At 40.1% G+C, this 17,341-nt stretch overlaps 1 protein-coding gene across 2 annotated transcripts in view; it reads right to left on the bottom strand.

The window, feature by feature from the left end:
• pkd2 (polycystic kidney disease 2) overlaps window positions 1–16,989 on the bottom strand; it is a 913,849-nt gene extending 896,860 nt beyond the window's left edge. For both annotated transcript variants that reach the window (XM_051928127.1, XM_028802756.2), the window contains exons 1-2: window positions 16,218–16,989; window positions 4,561–4,674 (exon numbers count right to left, since the gene is read on the bottom strand). In XM_051928127.1, the coding sequence (XP_051784087.1) occupies window positions 4,561–4,674; window positions 16,218–16,677 (574 nt within the window). In that variant the 5' untranslated portion in view covers window positions 16,678–16,989. The remainder of the gene's footprint in view (window positions 1–4,560; window positions 4,675–16,217) is intronic.
• Between the last annotated feature and the right edge of the window lie 352 nt (window positions 16,990–17,341).

Raw genomic sequence — 17,341 nt, 5'->3', positions numbered from 1 at the left:
CAGGACGTATAGTATATACTTAGAAAGGCATTAAATAAGACCTCGTCCAGCCTGCACAGTCCTGTTTTCTTATGGCTCTCTTCTAGAATATGGTCTAAGAACATTCACACCAGTAGATTCAGGGACCATTTCCATTCACGGGTCTTAATATTTCTGAACAAACAAAGTCAAAATTAGTGTTGATTGGCGAAATTTGTTTTTTTGGGGGGTTTAATAGTGAGCTCCTTTGCCCAGCATTTCTCTGAAAATCTGCTGTGCAACATGCTTAGTTGAACTTTGTTTTTCCCCTCAGTCCCCGTCCCGTCCCGTCCAACCCCTACCCCCCCCTCCCCCCTCTATGATGCACTGCAAGGCCAACATGACATCACACAGCTGTAGCAGTCAATTGCGCATGCATGAGTCATTTACAGTGTATCGATTAGTGCAGTGGTTCGCAAAGTGTGCACTGCGGCTCCCTCACAGGGGTGCCACAAAATATTACAAAATTTTGATAATTTTATTTCCATTTTCAATTCAATGTGATAGGGTGCGACATCTGGAGGACCTGGTGGAAACCAGTAACTCACTTAGTAATAACTGTTTGCAGAAGCCTCTACAAATGGTTACTAGATGGCTCTCTACAATAATTAAGTTTCTTGATTGTTATAGTAGTTTCTCGATACTTTGTGTCCGTATATAAATAGCTGTCCGTTTTGTGTGGTCTTAGTGTTGAATTAGTTTTCGGAGATTGTATCAACTGTATATTTTTGTGATTAAGTCAAGTAAAGTTTTTGAAGTATTTCTTCTCGTATGTATTTTTAATAATGGGTCAGTTTTTACTAAACAGTAATAAGCACTGCAAGAGTGAAAATAAAGAGGGTACACCAGAGTGCGAAGAAGCGCAAATATCGAAAATATGAGGACAGTTATTTGGACTTTGGTTTTACGTTGACAGAAGTCAATGGTGAAGAGAGGCCGCAGTGTTTACGGTGTATGAAAGTTTTGGCACCAGAGTGCGTGCTACCAAGTAAGTTTAGAAACCAATCATCCCATCATGGTTAGTAAATCTCGCGATTACTTTACCAGAAAAGTTAAAGAGTTAAATCAACACAAAGGTAGTTTTTATAAGCAGGCATCAAAACCAAGCAAAGCATTGCTAGCACCTTACAAGATGATCTTAAATACAAGTTTTATTTATTTTTACTTAACCCTTTAATTGAAAAAAATAAATAAAATATTGGCTATTTCACAAATTAGAATTTGACGGCTGGTGGGGCGCGCCTTAGGAAAACCTGGATTCAGCAAGGCTGCTGAGAATTGAAACAATTTGGGAACCACTGGATTAGTGTAAAACTGAGTGTTTGTAGAAGTAGCCACACATAATTTCACTTGGTATTTTTTTTAAATAAAGTTGTTAAAATAACAAAAGGAAAAAAGGCACATGGCTGCTGTTTTTTCATTGTCATTGATAAGGACGGTGCTGCTTATTGCTTTCCGCAAAGAATGTGTAAAGGTTTCAGTGCAAATCTGACACCTCTGACCTGAGTGGTCACTCAAACTGTTGTCAAAAGAAAAGCTGAAATTGACTTTAGCAGAAAACACAAAAGTGAAAAAAAAACAAAAGACCTAAAAATATGAAATTTGGATATCATTAGTCGTGTTATTTAATCAAATGACAAAGGTTTTTATTGAATCTACGTAGCACTTGAAATTATTTTGAAGGCTTCCACTGGTGTTCCTCAGGGACTGACTTTTTCATTTTGGAGTGTGGGACTTCAGTCCTCTAATTTGATCAAACACTTTTTTAATAAACAGGCAAAGAATTATTAAAGTTATGGCAATGCTTTCACTTTATAAAATAATTTTGTTCTGGATATTGTGGAGGACTTTTGACACAAGCAGCATGTGCCATTTTTTAAATAACGTCCTTTCTACAGTACTACCATATCACACTGCTTTTCTGAAATGCACCCACATGTTTTCCTTGACTAGCATTACTCACTAAAGAAAAATAGCTTAAAGTATAATTCTTTTAGGTATATGTATTTCAATATTACATATCTGCATATTACATAAGTGCCTACTTGTCCGAAGCATAATGCATTTTGCAGAGTGAAGTCTGGGCCATTAATAATCCAAAGATTAAGTAGGGCTATTTAATCCAAAAATACAACCAGAAGCCTAAGGAAGGGGTGGGATGTTATTCATTTACCAGCCTATCCTTTCAATAACATTAGCTGAGCTTGAAAAAATACAGCAGTCTGGAGACATTGCGACTTTAAGCATTGCAGTACAAAAATGCTTTCATTGGAAAGTAAGGAAGGTTAAAGCTGGAATGGGCCAAGGGATGGAGTTGGCAAAACGCTTATCCACATATCAATGAATCCATTATAAAATATATTTTCTTTGGTGCCCCAATCTCAATGCTAGAAAGACTGCACCCAGCTCTCTGTGATCCTGAATTTGACTATCCAGGTCAAGGAAGGGTGGACAGATAGAAAGATAACATATTTTCTAGTGAGAACACTCAAGAAGCATTTATGTGCAGCATTCAGAATACAGATGGTAACGTTATGTCATACAAAGTAGGGAGAAGTTGACTGGCATTTTTAGAAGTCATTGGCACTCTTCAGGCATACGCTAGAACAGGGGTCTCCAACCTTTCCCAAAGAGAGCTACTCCTGTTTTCTAACATTTATTCTCATAGCTTATTTCAACCCAAACAAACTGAATAAGCTTGTTCTGCCTGAACATTTACAAAATGTTGGTGTCCACAACACATATTTTGCATTAAAACATCACAAAAAATATTTAGTTTACCTGCAAGTGCATTTTGTATGTCTGTATGTATTTTCTAGTGTATCTCGCACTATTGAATAAAAACATGAATGCTGCCAAAACAAAACAATGCAATTCCAAATACAAAGATACGACTTCTTCATTTGTCATTTTGATCCATGTCACTGTGTCACTTTATTCACAGGTCCAGTCGCATGTGTGATGTGTTTTTCAGTTCGTCAGATGACTGGCACTGGGGGGTGTGGTGGAGTGGAGCCACTGAGCTTCACTCTGATGGGAGTTATTTCAATGTTCGTCTGTCAATCTTGTTCTGAAGGGGCCGAAGGGAGGGGCCTTCCTCACTCACTCGCCAGCTTCAGGGCGTGTGCCATTAACTCTGCTTAGCTAGCGAAGGAGAGAACAATTGAATTCAACTTTGTTTGATAATTAAAATAAAAGTGTTACTTAGATCTTGTTGAGTTTGAGTCCGGATATTCTGTTAAGGGTATGCCACATTGAAAAGAGATTGCAATTCAGGCTGTGGATCGTGATTTTGTGTTAAAAGGATCGTAAAATGATTTTTTGGAAAGATCGCCCACCCCTCATTTGACTAATCAAGTTTTCAAATTTATGTAGGATTCATTAACCCGTTGGCGAGCTACTTGGAAAGGGGTGCGACTAGAAAGTGCTGACAAGGACAACAAAAATTAGAATCTGCATTAAATAAGGGTGATGATTACAGATTTACTGTGGTGCATCAAAAGACAAGAAAACCGGTGTACATCTCACAAAACTGTCTACCACATGATTCTGCCACCAAACACTAATTGCATAATGTTGCACATTTAAACTTGGAGCATTAAAGAAATCACCACCACGCACCTTGTCGATACTAACATAAAAGCTTAGTACCGATTTTCTACACTAAAGAACTTGGATTTGAAAGTAAATGATGGAGACTCGGTTACACAGTTGTGCGACAGGAACACTAACACTGACACCTGAAACTAACGAGAAGGACACAAAAGTCACAGTAGACTCATTACTGCCCAAACTGAGACACTCTATAGAAACAATTAAGAAGGCTTTTTAGCGTGTTCAGTTATATAGCACCCACCCTATGTCAAGTGAAAGTCACAGGATGTTAGCCTTAAATTATAAAATTAACTAATTAGACCTCATGTGGAGTATTGTGTGCTAGAGGAAAAGTCCAAAGTATAACAACTAATCTTATTCTGGGACTGAGTGATGCATGAGCAACAAGGAGAAGACTGAAGAGCTAAGTCTTTAATTTAAGCAGGCAAAGAGAAACAGAAGGGTTTAAAATTATAAAGGTAATCAGCAGGGTGGGTGCGAGCTGTTACTTTAAAATTGAATTCATTTGTAGGGTACTACCAAGCAGCACAGTCACTTCAACTTACAAAAAGAGGCACAGATGGACGAGGATTCAGGGTAAATTGTTCACAAATGTTAGAAAATGTTTCACCACGCAGAGAACCATAGATATATGGAATACAAGAGCAAGTAGTGAGATAGTTAGATACTTTATTAATCCCAAGGGGAAAGAAATTCACTGGTAGAAAGATTTAAAGATTTTCACCAAAGTCCTGCTAAGTGCCTAAGAATTGATGAGCTTTGTTGTATTGTACTAAATAGCTTGTTCCCGTCTAAACTATTTTCATGTTCTTTATCTATTAGTTCATTTCCACTAACTGTTTAAAAAGAAAATGCACTGCATAACATCTGCTAACTGAAAAAAAAATATTAAATGTTCAGTATAATAAGTTTGAAGAAGATACTTACATACACACAAGATAACGAGGAAAATGATGTAAGTAACCAGCTCACGAAGCACATTCTTAAGGTACTTTTCTCTGCTTGTACTGTTCTCCTCCATCATCCGTGTGCCCCACAAAACTAAAACAAAAATGAATCGGTTATAATTATATCCATTTATACCTATATTAGATAAATAGCTGAATATATCTATTGACAGTGCATACAGTATATTCAATGAGAAGGAACCACACAATGTTCGATGGGAGATGATTTTGTTAACTGGAGTCTTTGACTGCTAAAAATGATAAAATTAATAAATCGATTTTAGAAGAAAACACCCTTTTTCTACAAGAAACAATCATCAAAGGACAGGCAACGGAGACTTTTGAAAGTTATATATATCTGAATACAATCGGACTCAAAACTGACTGAAAACGCAGACGTCAATTTCAAAATGGGACAGCAAGCCCTTTACTGTGTAAGGAAATGGAGTCTATTTAGTGTGAATCCTACCATTAGGACAATCTTTTCTAAATCTTGTACTAAGTCTGCCTTTACTTGTGTTCTGCTGGCCTGATTTAAAAATCATGATGTCAACAACAAAAACAGAACAAGTCAACCTATAAAAGGGGGCAGTAAAATAAGAAGGCCAAATCAGTCAAATCTGACAGACCTGTTTAATAAGCACACAGATGTTTATTAAAGTTGAGAGGTTTAATGGCAGTTGGGATGAAGGAGTATTTGAACCGACTGCTTTTCATTCTTGGACTCCGAGACCCGATGGAAACAACTGGAACTGAGAATATAGTGGGTGAGTCCAGTCTGAAAGAATACAATGTGTGTTATTACGGAAAGCAGCGTGTATTCTGTTAAAGAATGTAATGCTGTCATAAAATTATAAAATTTACTGAGTACAGGTAACGAGAGCCCATTTAATTTTCTAATTCTGGATTTGTACACCAGCATAAAAAAGTCTGATTACTCACACAACAAACCTTGAAAACAACAAAACAAAGGCTGTTTAGCAGGAGTTCTGAAATAAAAGGATTCAAGTAAAACTGACAAGTTTGATTTCACTTAAGAAAATTTCAAGTGGGGAAAAATGAAAATAAAAATAGGGAGTGGTCTCCCCTAGACTTTCTCGTATACTCTGACATGGGTCAATGGAGATTTGAGGAGTAAACCGCAAGACAATGATTATATGTTTACATAAAAGAACCATCAACAACAAATCAAATCAAATGAATTACAGGTAAAATTCCATTACAACGAAATTTTCATTACAATGAAGTATTTTTATGGTCCCATAGTTTCCCCATATGACACGAGTCTATAGAAATCTCGTTACTACGAAGTACATTCAACAGATACTTTCATTACAACGACGTGCACAAAAGACCTTGAAATGCCTGAATGAATCATCCACACAGCAGTTAGTTCTGTGGCCACAGATCAGTTGTGCACAACGATCCCCAAACAGAAACACTAATTTTTTGTCTTTCTTCGAACTTTCCTTGTACTGGTTTTTTTTTTGCCTTTTTTGTTTCCTGCGGTTTTCAGTGATACCTTTTGCTTATTGCTCGTCAACATTTGAAAAACATTCACTGGAATTTAACTCATTGTCACCCTCCTATAGAAACGGCAGACATGAAAAAATGATAATAGTTCATATTAGAAAAAAAAAACTAATTTTTTTTTGCAGCTCTCGATTGTGGCAAAAAGAAAAAAAGACTTGCCAGTGAATTCGGAATTTCGCCATCGACACTGTCAACTTTCTTGAAAGACAGAGCAAAAAATGTAGAAAAATATCGGGTTGCAAACGTATGTGTACTGCTGCACCTGAAGACGTCAAAAAAGCAGCTTCTATGTGGTTCAGTGATGCTCGTTCAAGAAACATTCCTATTAATGTGGCACTCATTCAAGAAAATGTGAGGTTTGTAAACTCTCTTGGGACCTCCCACAACTAGACAGCAAGCCGAAGAGCGTCCCGAAGTGCGATCTCCGCGTCTGTACAGATATGCTGTGTCACTCCGCTAAAGTAAACAGAAAAGATCTCGATGGGTGATGCAAGGTTAGGAGCACATACATTCTAAAAAGAGTTCAGAAACCTCACAATATGAAGAAAGAAAAAGGATGATTCGGCTTCTGATTGATAACTGTACTGCCCACAACATGCCTTCACATTTAGATAATGTTTGCGTTGAATTAATCCCACCCAATTGCATGGCAGCTTTTCAGCCATTGGGTTTGGGCATCATTCGCACCCTGAAAGTGTATTATCGCAAGGAAATGCTGAGAAAAATTCTCGTCAGCATAACTTGTAGACAGGAGAAGATTAAAATTAATGCGAAAGAAACTATTGAAATGATTGCAAATGCCTGGACACAAGTTAAAGAAAGCACTATAGTAACAAATACAGAATCTCATTAAAACAAAATTTTCGTTACAACAAAATATTTTTTAGGTCCCTGGGAGTTCGTTGAAATGGAATTTTACCTGTATATATCGCACAATTATCAAAAAAGTAAAGCTGAAGAAATCAGACTCTGCAGCTGCATGAATAAAAAAAGTATCACTTCCGGTTAGCGGAAATAGCTCAAAAGTTGATAGAAATCTAAGTTTTTGTACCTAATACTTGAAAGTGTACTCAAGTAATCGTGTTTACACACAGACAGTATTCCAAAAATGGCATTTTCAGACTCAGGGATGTCTAAAACGTTGAGATTTCATCAAAACCTTGAGGTTGAATTTTTGGACGATTACAATATTTTTCCTATACTTTGTATATGAGAAAGTAAAACATTAAATTACAAATTACAAATTAAAGCACTAGGATTTTCTGACATCTAAATTTGAATTCATTTCACACATCCGTTAAATATTACTCTTCAGGAATATTTTTACTCAGCCAATTATGCAAATATGAATTTTACAATAGCAAATATTACACATTTAACAGAGTGCTTCACGGACAAACCAGACTTTAAAAAAAGCATATCTTTTAAATGGAAATCTCCTGAACAATCCTGGTCATTCACTAATTCAACAGTACATACAGTATAACATAATGTTTGAAATCTTACATTTAGTATGGATTTTAAACAGCAGTTTTCTGTTACAGGACAATCAGTGTCAGAATAAATTTGGAGTGTGTCCATACGAAGATAAATGAGGTGGTCTGTGATGATGCCATTCTTTATCAACCCTGTGCTGAAATCCCCCAATATTACACACCTCATTTGTTGTTAGACTGGGGGGATCCCCACCTCTACCACACATTAAAGTTTGAGCCTTGCACTGTGTTTTGATATTTAGGAATGCCAACACTTGTTTACTTAAGTGACAGTTGGGTACCTGATTGATTTACCAGTATTTTAAAGTTGTTGATACTGTTAGTATTTAGTGAGAAGTCAAGCACAATGACCCATTTTATTGGCTAACTAAAAAGATTACAATATGCAAGCTTTCGAGGCAACTCAGACCCCTTCTTCAGGCATCAATTCTTCTGTATTACATCTTGTCTGAAGAATGGGCCCGAGTTGCCTCGAAAGCTTGCATATTGTTATCTTTTTAGTTAGCCAATAAAAAGGGTCATTCTGCTTGACTTCTCACTACATCCATAATGGCTCACACAGTACAACACCCTAGTACAACTGTTAGTATTTATATATTTTATATTCTATTTCAGAATAAAACACAATACTGTGCACTTCCATTCAATGGCTTTTTCTTAAAGTACCTCCATTATTGAATTTCTGCTTTTGGGGTGGTATTGAAAGGTATCAAGTATCGTACAATTTCACTGGTATTTGTCTTGAATACAAAAAATCTGGTATTGTGACATCTGATGGAGCTCATCTACAGTATGCTGGAGGCCATGTGCAGCTGATGAAGAAGACAGAAAAGTTTCCTTTTATTTTTGATCATACACCACAAGGCATTTCAGAATGACCTGCTCTAGGATGTCAGATATCAAGGTTAACGTTATTTGTCACTTAAACCCACACACAGCAGAGCACAACAGAACAAACATTTATCACCTCCACCAATTACAGTGGAACCTCGGTTCATGAACGTCTTGGTACACGTACAAATCGGTTTATGACCAAAGACCACACACTTGGTATACGAACAAGCCAGTTTCCCTTTCGGTTTGTGCGTGCCGATGATTTCCGCACGTGTTGCATTGTTCTCGGTCAGACATGCGTGCTTGCACATGCGCCCGTGCTTTCGCTGTGAACTCTTTGTGCTCGATTTCATTTCCCTTCTGGGTCGTACGCACCGATTACTGTATTTAAGCACGTGTTCAGCCTCTCCCTGTTCATTGTTCTCAGTCAGACGTGCGTGCTTTACCTGTGAACTCTTTGTGCTCTACAGTATTTCGTGTGCTTTTTGCAGTTAATTAATGTGAATTTCCCATTGGGATTAATAAAGTATCTATCTATCTATCTTAACCATGGCTTCTAAGCACTGTTACCTCCTTTCCACCCAGTTCCTCCTCACTTCATGCCAGAACTCGACTCATGCAAGGTTAGTTTTCTTGGTGGTTTATGGTTAGTTTTTTTTTACGGATTTTTCAAATGTTCATTTTTCGGTTTGTAGCGTGAATTGTTGCAATGTTACTTTTCTTGGTTATTTATTAAGTTACAGATTTTTCAAATGTTCCTTTTTTTCACCTGTGATTAAAACTCATTTAAAAAAAAAAAAAGCGTTTACAGCGATCGGGTTGTAAGGCTATTAGCGTGAACTCCTGCAATGTTACTTTCTTGGTTGCTTGTGGTTGGTTTTTAAATAAAGTTCGGATTTGTTCAAATGTTCCTTTTTTTTCCCCTGTGCTTAAAACTCATTAAAAAAAGTGTTTACAGCGATCAGGTCATAAGGCTATAGCGCGAACTCTTGCAATGTTAGTTTTCTCTGTTGTTCAAGGTTTTCTCAGTGTTATTCAATGTTTTTACATTTAGTTTACTATTACGCTGTGCATTCTATGGTGTAATTAACTATATTTGTGCTTAAAAATCTTTAAAAAAATATATTTACATACAGTTCGTATGGTCTGGAATGGATTAATTGCATTTACATACAATCCTATGGGGGAAATTGCTTCGGTTCACGACCAAATCGGTTTACGACCAGAGTTTTGGAACGAATTATGGTTGTAAACCGAGGTTCCGCTGTATGTATAAGATAGACAATAAAAATAAACAAGAATAACAAATAGAATAAACAGAGAATCGCCAACATGCAGCACTTACATACGGAACAGACACCCTACAATAAAACACAACACTCAACAAAGTGCCTGGAGCATAGGAAAGGAGCTATATAAATAAAATGTATTATCATCATTGATTTTTGGTGCAGTTCTCTCCAACCCTTGATAACAGTCGGTCAGAGGGTCAGCTCAGGTTGGACAGTAAAGTCAGACAGGTGAGACTGTGTTGGTTTGGACATGTGCGGAGGAGAGATGGTGGCTGTACTGAGAGAAGAGCTGCCAGGTAAGAGGAAGGCCTAAGGGCTCGTTTATACTTCATGCTCAGAACGCATACGCGCCCGCATCGTGGCTGCCATGCGTTCCCAGCGTTCATTTGATGCATCCTCTGAGCAGGTCCTCAGAAATTAACGCGACGCGTGCGCAAGTTGCAGTACCAGCAAAAAGTCGGGGGCACAGTGTGCTAAAAGTCGGAATGTGACGTCAGAGTCTCTGTTTACTATCTACATGTGACAGAAAGCCGCTTTGTGGATCCTATAAGATCGGTGTGCATGCTTCGATGTTTGATGAAAGGTTTGATGTGGTGAAGCAAAATGCCGACATACAGATGTATTCGTGGTGCTTTTATATTCAAGCGTCGCATATTCCCGATCATAATGACACGATACATTTTAAAAGTCTCACATACCGTCTTCTGTGCCATTTTTTCTAGGGCTTTCTCCGGTCCTGACAGCAGCGGATCGTCAGCAATAGATCGCCACACTGTGCACATTAAATGTATGATATTCCAGCTCTCTGCACATTTAGAATCCTTAGATTTATACTTGATATCACTTTCATGATAAAATGCATTGAAGTATGTATGTTACATTTTACAGATAAATCGGTAATTTCGTTTAAATAATGAATACTGTTAATAATGACAGACATGGGGGTGACACGGTGGCGGAGCGTTAGCGCTGCTGTCTTGCAGGGAGTCATGTCGCTGATATTCCCTGCCTGGAGTTTACATGTTTTCCTGTTGGGTTTCCTTCCAAAGACATGCAGATTTGGTTACACTAAAATGACGCCAGCGTGTATGCGAGTGCTTGTATTCACCTTGCGATGAGCTGATGCCTCGTCCAGGGATTGTTTCTGCCTCGTGTCCAATGCTAGCTGAAATGGACAAATCCCTGGACTGATGAATTTAATCATTAAACATCCTATTCAGAGATATCACGGTATATATATCGGAATTTAATGGGTGTTCCAGGCAATTCAAAACACAGCGAAGCCGAACCTGTTCTCATTGTGATAATATCTCACACTGCCACCTGGTGGATTCCTCCAGATTTACGTAAAGTACACATGCAAGTATAAACAGTTGCGTAGCAGGAGCGTCTGCTGCAGCATGCGTCGCGTGAAGTATAACCCCGGCCTAAGAGAAGGTTTACTGATGTGGTGAGTTAGGACATGAAGGTGGTGGGTGTGACAGAGCAAGATAACGAGGACAGGAAGATATGGAATAAGATGATCTGCTGTGGCGACCCCTAATGGGAGCAGCCCAAAGAAGAAGACTATTATTATTATGATGATGAATTAAAATTAACAAACAATAACAAAAATGTTATTACATAATTGGTTTACGGAAAAAGGGGTATATGATTATACTGCACAGAATAGAAGTGTTACACCAAAATATATAAGAACAAAATACTGTCAAAATAGTGCACACATGTAGAAAGATGATAATATTTTAACTAAGAAATGAAATAAGTTAAAATTCCAGAGATAAGTTATATATTGCACTGTATTAGCACTGGATATGAACAACACTGGAGCACCACAGGGAACAGCCCCGTCTCCTTTTCTCCTTCACTCTGGCAACCTTGAACTATAAATATAACACAGCAGAGCCCGATTTTACCAAGCGTCTCAGAGAACTGCACTAAAAATCACAGTAGAATAAGAACTGGCCCTGCCTTACAGAAGGACATAAAAAGTTATTTACGAAGAGTCCGAATCCCAGTCCCATCTAAGAGTAGAAATTCATGTCACAGAATGAATGAAATCAAGATTTTTCTTTGGGAACCCCTTGCCATAAATTGCCACTGAAGATAATGTTTTGTAGTTTTTTGATACTAAACGCTAAGGCTTCTCCACAAAGATAAGAACAACAATGATATTCAAAGTAGTGGGAGAAAAAGAAGGAAAACATAATAAGGTAGAATACCACACTAAGCTGCATGTAACTGTTGCCACTTGTCACAACGATGACAAGAATAATACAGTAATAATAATAATAATAATTCATTACATTTATATAGCGCTTCTCTCAGTACTCAAAGCGCTATCCACACATGGAGGAACCGTGAAGCGAACCCACAATCTTCCACAGTACCGACACACACACACACACAAATGAGAATAAAGCCTGATAACAGACGTGTTTATCCAGCAATGAATGATCCACTGCTGTACTTTCAGAAGAATTACCTTCCGACTTATGGCACCTCGTAAAGTAACAGTTACTGAAACTATCTGTGGCTATAATGTCAATGTCAATTTATTTATATAGCACATTTAAAACAACATAGGAATGCTGTGGCCAAAGTGCTTTACAATAATAAAATAAAAGAAAAAAAAAACAAACAAATAACAAATAGAAATAAAAATATGTGAACATAAATAAAAATAAAATAAATAATAAATAGAAGTGATGTTATATAATCACAATGAGGAAACCATCAGTATTACTGAAGGCCACGGAATGCAAGTGAATAGAAATGAGTCTTTAATCTCGTTTTGAACAGTTCAATTGTAGACGACTCCTTTATATGATGACGTAAAGAGTCCCACAGGCGAGGAGCAGCAGCTGCAAAAGCCCTGTCCCCCTTAGTTTTACACTTGGTACAAGTGATAACAAGAGACAACTGACCAGAAGATCTAAGCACTCTAGATAGCTGGTGTAAAACACACAAATCGGATAAATAGGCAGGAGCGAGCCCATGTAAAGTTTTAAAAACTAGCAACAAGATTTTAAAATCAATTCAAAAACTCATGGGCAGCCAGTGTAAAGAAGCTAAAATAGGAGAAACAGAATCAGACTTTCTTGCCCCAACCAGAAAGCAAGCGGCAGCATTTTAGACCAACATGTAACCTGCGTATCAGAAATTTGCTAATCCCAGAATTGCAGTAATCAAGGCGAGGAAAAATAAAAGCAGGAATAGCTTTCCTCAAGATCCCTAGAAGATAAAAAGACTTGATCTTACCAAATAGACGAAGCTGGAAAAAGCAACTCTTGACTACAGAATTTACTCGTTTCTCAAAAGAGAGGTTACTGTCAAAGATAACACCAAGATTGCGTACTTGAGGTTTGCAAAAGACAGAGAAAGAGCCAAGAAGTCCAAGACCAATTTGGGCTTTAGCTGATGGACCCACTATAAGCACCTCCATTTTATTTTGATTCAGAAGTTGTGGTCATCCTTCCAGTGTTCCATTCGCCTTTCACTGTGCCACGCAGTGCCCCCCTCTGTGATACCCCTTTATCTTCAGGGAGGCTCTGTTTATCTAACATCCTGGGAGTCTCAGTCTGCCTTCTTGAAGCTTCCCGAACTTGTAAAATGTAATGGGAATGTTTCAGGGGAATCAAAAGCTCAGCATAGCCTTGTAACATTTCACTGTCAGTCACCCATCCAGCCCCACATACAGTATCTTCAGGGTCATATGCTGTCTAGTACAGTGTAGCAATACTTTAATATTCACATACGAGTACTCATCTACACTTGGGGTTATGATCTTTGTGTGTGTGCTGATTTGCATGAATGTGGCTTCTTTTAATATTAACTCACGTGGAGTGGTGTGAAAAGGTATAATCTACATTCATTCTGAGAAATGTATGATTGTGACATAACAAATTATCACGACTACAAAGCTGCAGTTTCCCTGCAGCCAAAACAATACCAAAACTTTTATTTTGACTGACAGCATATGGCTTCTAATGTAGATGGACCAATCACATCTCGAACAAGATTTGTTATGAATATTACTCCATCTCTGTCAGTCAGGCAGGGTCCAGCATTTCCAAAACATTCAGGCTTTTGAGGGAAGTGCATTATCACCATTTTCTGGCAACTGCTAGTGAATTAGGACAACTCATGAGCTCTCCTGAATTCTGGTGAATTAAGTAGTAGTTTCTATTTTAATAAAATGATTTTACTCCAATCTCCTAACAGAAGGACCAACTTTGCATCACTCTGAGAATTTTCAGCCCGTAAGGACCATTTTCCTACTCTGAGACGCTTGACAAATGCTGGCACAAATTCTCAGATGATTCTGCACTTATGAAGTCAAACAGAGCACTGGAGTCAGGGGGTGAACTTTGTTTCTTGGTGCAGAAAGAACTGTCTGCAACTTAACAACGGCAAAGCCAAGGAACTACTTATTGACTTTCACAGCACCAAAGGGTCTCTATGTCCGGTGTGTATTATGTAGCAGTGGTGCATTTCTACAAGTAGTTGAGGATCCATGTGAATGACAGGCCAGCCTGGTCTCGCAACACTGGACAACTATACAGGGATAGATAGATAGATAGATAGATACCAAGGGGAAATTCACAACAGCACACTTATCTTTGGTGACTGCGTTCCTTTAATAAAAAAATAAAATTTTAAAAAGCCAGTTGATTCTGGGGTTCGTCGGCAGTGTGTTCTGCTCCTACTCCGTTCAATGCTTGCAAGGACTGAGTGCTGGACAGGATGGTGGGGACCAGTGGCTGTGGGGCATCTGCTGGTGAAGACAGATCCACTGATCTTGACTTTACTGATGATGTTGTGATCTTCATGGTGTCAATGGAGGCTCTGATCGGGGTGCTCAAGAGACTGAGCGAGGAGTCTGAGTGTCTGGGCTTGCGAGTGTCCTGATAAAAGCCAAGAGCCAGGCCTTTAATGACCTATTGGGCACGGCCATCAGCAGTGTGTCTGTCTATGGAGAGAGTGACGACCTCATTGAGAGGTTTACTTACCTCGGCAGTGACATTCATGTCTCTAGTGACTCTTCCTATGAAGTCAGTGGACAGATTGAGAGAGCATGGTGGGTCATGAGGTCGATGGAAACGGGTGTGTGGCGCTCCTGATATGTCTGCAAAAGGACGAAGGTCCAAGTCTTCAGAGTCCTGGTGCTTCCTGTCTTGTTATATGGTTGTGAGACATGGATGCTATCTAGGGACCTAGGGACTGGACTCCTTTGATATGTGTCTGTTCAGAGAATCCTTGGGTACTGTTGGTTTGACTTTGTGTTGCTCATGGAGTCCCGAATGAGGCACATGACCTGCATTGTGAGGGAGCGTCAGTAATGGCACTACAGCCATGTAGAGCGATTCCCCAAGGGTGATCCTGCTCGCAGGACCCTCATTGTTGAGGACCCGGATTGGCTGGACCAGGCCAAGGGGACACCCTCGTGACACCTGGCTGAGGCAGATAGAGGGTCACTTCCGATGAGTGGGACTGGACCGCCTGGTCTGCCCTTTGCCAACCAAGATCCTGAGCTGTTTCGTCGAGTGAACTTGTTCCTTTAATGTGGTAGTGACATCCTTCACATATTCCACAACTCTGTGATGGCCAGCCTGATTTTTCTACTTTGTGGTGTGATGTGCCAGTAAAGTCTCTTCAAGAGAGTCCCATAACTTCTCTATAACTTCTTTTAAAATGTAGTACACATTTTATTTTATATGGCTTGTCTATTTTTAACTAGTAATTTTTTTTAATTATTTTTTTTTAGCTTTATTGGATCTAGGCTGAGTGACTTGTTTTTCTCGTCATACACATTTCATTGTACGTTGACCCTGTGTTAACCTATATATGACAAATAAACCTAAACCGCCGAACCAAAACACCACTTAAAAGACAAAATTGAGTGCCACTATGATCAAAGCTGCACATTGTTCATCTAACAAACTAACACTGAAGACTTTCAGGTAACAAACTGTTCAGCAGGAGTGTGTCAAGAAACTACCGAGGCTCCTTTATACCGACAGCATTATGCCTGCCTAATGTCACACTGCAACTGCCAAGTCAGAGGATTTTCTTTATATAATAAATGAATGCATATATCTGAACTTCTGTAAGAAGGCAAATTTTCCCATGGGGCCAAATAAAATTTTATATACAGACCTGATCATTGTTTAAGTGTCAGACAGCTTGAGGAACAAAACTTTTCTGCGATCTAGCAGTTTTGCAGCGTATATTTCAGTACAGCTTGGCAAAGGGCAAACAGTGCATGGTGTTGGTGAGGGTGGTCCCTGACAATGGTGGCGCTTGGGCTGGCATCAGTGATTCCTGAATCATCAAATCACTTCACACAAACGCCTCCTGTTGCTCCTGCCACGCGTTCCTTCTTGGTTACCTGGCAACCGCGTGCGCTCGGATGTCCACAATAAACAAACAAACCCACCAGCACCTCCCGAACCCCCTCGTTCTCTTTGTCGGGCACTCACCGCGGAACTTGTGCACAAGCCTCTTCCCGCAGCCCCCGTGCTCCGGCTCTGGTAGCTGAGGGCCTGCATCCACGGCCGGCGTGGGACAAAGACCCCTCTGGCCACGGAAGCCCGCGCCTCCTCCTCCTCCGCCGCCGCCACGGGTGTAAGTTTCCAGGCTGCCGCTACTGCTGCTTGAAGCGGTGGACACGGATCTCCTGCCCGGACTGGAAGGAGGCCAGTCCGCCTCCAGCATCTCTTCTTCCGGCTCAAAGCCCGCGTTGATGCGACTCCAGGCTTGCCTGGAGCTCGAAGAAACTGGGGGTGAAGGAGTCATCGTGGAGCCGGGCTCCTGCTGCTGGATCATCTCCATTTCGATGGCAGGTTCCGGACGGGAGCCCCTTTGCCCCAAAATGGGGGGCGGCTGCTGCTGCAATTGTTGTTGTTGCTGCTGCTGCGGCATCACACGACTCGAGCTCATCGCGGTGCGGCGTTAACTAAAAGAAGGGCAGGCAGTCAGTCAGCGTTAGCCAGCGGCTGATTTCATGAGCAAAGTGTCAGACGAACACACGGCGTCCTCACCAGCCGTCAGAGGAAGCGAATTGCGTTTGAAAGGTAGCGACGCTTTGAAAAGACTCGCGCAGCTCTTCTTTACATGTCACCCAGCGCCCGACTTCGAAACTCCTGGGCAAGTTTACTCCTGAAAACTTCTGACAAACAACAAGGGAACGCCGTGAAAATCACGGCCATCTTGTGCGCGCGCCACCTAAAACTCTGCAGCTGGACGCTCAGAAGAGCGCGCGCACAGCTTGGAATCTGGTTACCCGGTGACGTCACGGAGAAAGTCGCGAAAGAGGGAGGAGTCAGCCCGGTCTGCGCTGGTGGGAGCGAAACGGGACGTTAGCCGTTCAGCCAAGCGGAGGGCGGAGAAGCAGCCAGTGCGCACAAAGGGTCCCACCAGTTTAGGGCAGGCGTGACGCCAGTATAGGGCCCGGCACACCCTGCATTTACCTTAGCTTTTTTTCCTTCTCTAATGGGAATTAGCCTGTAATGCGTGCGTGTATTTTAATACACATCTCCCTTGAGTAAAATATAATTTGATTATAAACTTCAACAGAAAGAAAAACAAACAGGTTCATCTGTAT

This window comes from Erpetoichthys calabaricus, chromosome 5, assembly GCF_900747795.2.
Source record: "Erpetoichthys calabaricus chromosome 5, fErpCal1.3, whole genome shotgun sequence".
Taxonomy (NCBI): domain Eukaryota; kingdom Metazoa; phylum Chordata; class Cladistia; order Polypteriformes; family Polypteridae; genus Erpetoichthys; species Erpetoichthys calabaricus.
The sequence above is the reverse complement of the archived record's forward strand: the minus strand, read 5'-3'. Positions and strand labels throughout refer to the sequence as shown.